Below are 2,711 nucleotides of genomic sequence, written 5' to 3' on the forward strand. Positions count from 1 at the left end.
GTGAAGGCTTTATATATGTTACTCTAGATTCTCGCTGTTGAGGTTGATATTGTGATGTTAATGCCTTTTTTAGTAACGCTTCTTGCTGAGTAATGGGGTTTTAATATGCCTTCAACGGTTTGTCCAGCTGATTCTGTAACCGTCCAGGGTATTATTGGTGGCATTGAATGATCCTAATATCCTCGTCGGTGACGTGGATACTTGTTTAGGCTTGTCTCAGAGAGTGGTCTCGTCTGTCCTACTGAACTCGTCGGTAGTTGATTTCGCTAATCCCATCAGATGCCTTAGTCTCATCGGTAGTTGATTTCGTCAATCCCATCAAAAAGAGTTGTCCATAACATACTAAGGAACTATAGCCATGTTAAGGGACAATCACATGGTGCACCATTATCAATGTCTCATTCCAATCTCATCTCCTCTTTGGGATAGAGAAAACCTATGCATGCTGAGCAAAAGTTATGTCAAGTTGGCACTCGCAAAGGCATTTGGTCATCTCTAATGAGAAGGTGGTGGTTGGAATAGTATTAAAAAAGAAAGACGGAGTGTTTTTGTTAGATAAGTTGCTTATTCAATTGATAATTTGATAATAAATTAGATGTTGGAGTAACATTACAATTTGATTTATGATGTTGATTCCAAAATTTTGATATTTAGGGTGTACATTGCAAATACTATAATTTGGGGGTGAATGGTTGCAATTAATTGAGAGGTGAATAGAATGGTTCCAAAATTTTATCTATTATGCAAATCACCAAAAATCAATTGGTGTCTTTACTTAATAAAAAAGAGCAATTGTCATGAAGTGGATGCCAAAGGTTAAATATTATCATATCTTAAAAAATTATCAATCATGCTACGAAAACCTTACAACAAATTTCAAGATTGTTGAAGTGGTTAATTATGAGTAATGGAGAAAAAGTATTGGGTTCATGGGTGTTAGTTGTCTACCTCTCACAGTCACCACTTTAACAATTATGAAATTTGTTGTGAAAAGACTTATGTCCATAAAATACTGAGGAACCATATTCATATTTAAGGACAATTGCATGATGCACCGTTATTAGGGGTGCTTGTGACTAGGGATGGCAATGGGGTATTGTGAGATTGGTTATAGGTGTCTCGTTCCCATCCCGTCTCTTCTTTGGGTTGGAGAAAACCTGTGCATGGTGAGCACAAGCTAGGTCAACTTGGTACTAATGAAGACATTTAGCCATCTCTAATAAGAAGGGGGGATAGAGGTTAGAATAGTATTAAGAAAGTAAGACCAAGTGTTTAAGGTAAACAGTCAATTATTCAATTGCTAATTCGATAATAAATTAGATGTTGAAGTAACATCACAAATTGATTTCGAAATTTTGATATTTTGGGTGTACATTGCAATTACTATAGTTTAGGAAAGAGGGGAATGGAATGGACAAAATTGGTTCCCACCGCCTCTTTGCGTGGTTGGGTCAAACAAGATTGCAATGGTTCTCACAAGAGTTCCCCTATCATGGCCCAACTCATTGGATCTATATACCTGGTTTAGCTTGATGAACATAGAATAGTTGAACCCATGAAGTGTAATGATACCACAAAAAAACGCTAGTCGCATTTGAATTATAACTCAAAAGCATGGTCACTATTTAGATTCCTTGTAGTTGTAAATAAAGCTCGGATTGACCCAATAAATACCTAATGTGGGACTCATCACACACCTTCACAATATAATTAATCAAATTGGAGCATCACATTTTGTGCTCCTAGAGTATGGTGATGTAGTTCTCCCCCCTCTCATATTTCATAATAAATCCTACCGTGAATTTAACTAGTAGAATACACCATAAATTTGAGTAGACACCATGTTAATAAACGACAACAGCAAATCTAGATACCCATGTCCTGAAGTTTTCAGTGGGTCTTCTATTTTAATTCATATGAGAAGATATTTATGGTGTAGTGGGGGTTCAATCTCATTTCCATAATGGGGACTAGAGTAGACCAGCTCATGCCTTCAAAAATTCAAAGCAGGCCCATTACTTTGCTGACCATTAGCAAATTTAAACTAAGCAATGCGTACAAGATAAGCATGGTTACCACTACGAGATTTTGTACCAAAGCCACTCAGGCCATGGGACCTGAAATGAGTATCGTCTTCAGAATTTTGACTCTCTTTTGGTATTGAGTAAAACAGGATTCATCAGCACCAAAACAAATCTGAATCAATTGGCCTGGTGACTAATACATCTCACTGAACAAACACTATTCATTACACAGAACATGGTTTTAGACGCTTCCATTGACAAATAATCTAGCTGTAAGCATTAGCCATTCATATTGCAAAAGCATGCAAATGATTCCAGCAAAATTTGAAAACCAAACTCTTGTAAGATCCTCCAGTGACTTTTTATCGAAGCAAATGTCGAATGGCAGCAACAGCATCACCTTTGTGCTCACGTAATGTCCTCTCAGCCACCTTTGGGTCTAACTGTTCTCAATATTGAAAGAAACATATTGTAAGCCTTTTAAATTTTGGAAGCCAAAATACAAACATGTGTAAAAGAGCATTGATTAAAATAGGAGGCACTAACCTCTAGCTCATTTGCAATTATGTCAACATCAGCTGCCTTGATCTTAACAGCAGCGAGTTCTTTCTCCCTGCAACAAAGAAAATAGCATCTTTGCTTGAAATGCAGCCACGCGTAATAGATAAAACAAAAGAAGTGAAATAA

General features: G+C 36.9%; 1 protein-coding gene across 1 annotated transcript in view; it reads right to left on the bottom strand.

The window, feature by feature from the left end:
* Nucleotides 1-2,131: 2,131 nt before the first annotated feature.
* The window catches only part of LOC142637306 (uncharacterized), a 3,720-nt gene continuing 3,140 nt past the window's right edge, over nucleotides 2,132-2,711 (bottom strand). Inside the window, exons 3-4 of the mRNA XM_075811580.1 lie at nucleotides 2,571-2,637; nucleotides 2,132-2,467 (exon numbers count right to left, since the gene is read on the bottom strand). Coding sequence (XP_075667695.1) covers nucleotides 2,387-2,467; nucleotides 2,571-2,637 — 148 coding nt within the window. The 3' untranslated portion in view covers nucleotides 2,132-2,386. The remainder of the gene's footprint in view (nucleotides 2,468-2,570; nucleotides 2,638-2,711) is intronic.

This window comes from Castanea sativa, chromosome 5 (assembly GCF_040712315.1).
Source record: "Castanea sativa cultivar Marrone di Chiusa Pesio chromosome 5, ASM4071231v1".
Lineage (NCBI taxonomy): Eukaryota > Viridiplantae > Streptophyta > Magnoliopsida > Fagales > Fagaceae > Castanea > Castanea sativa.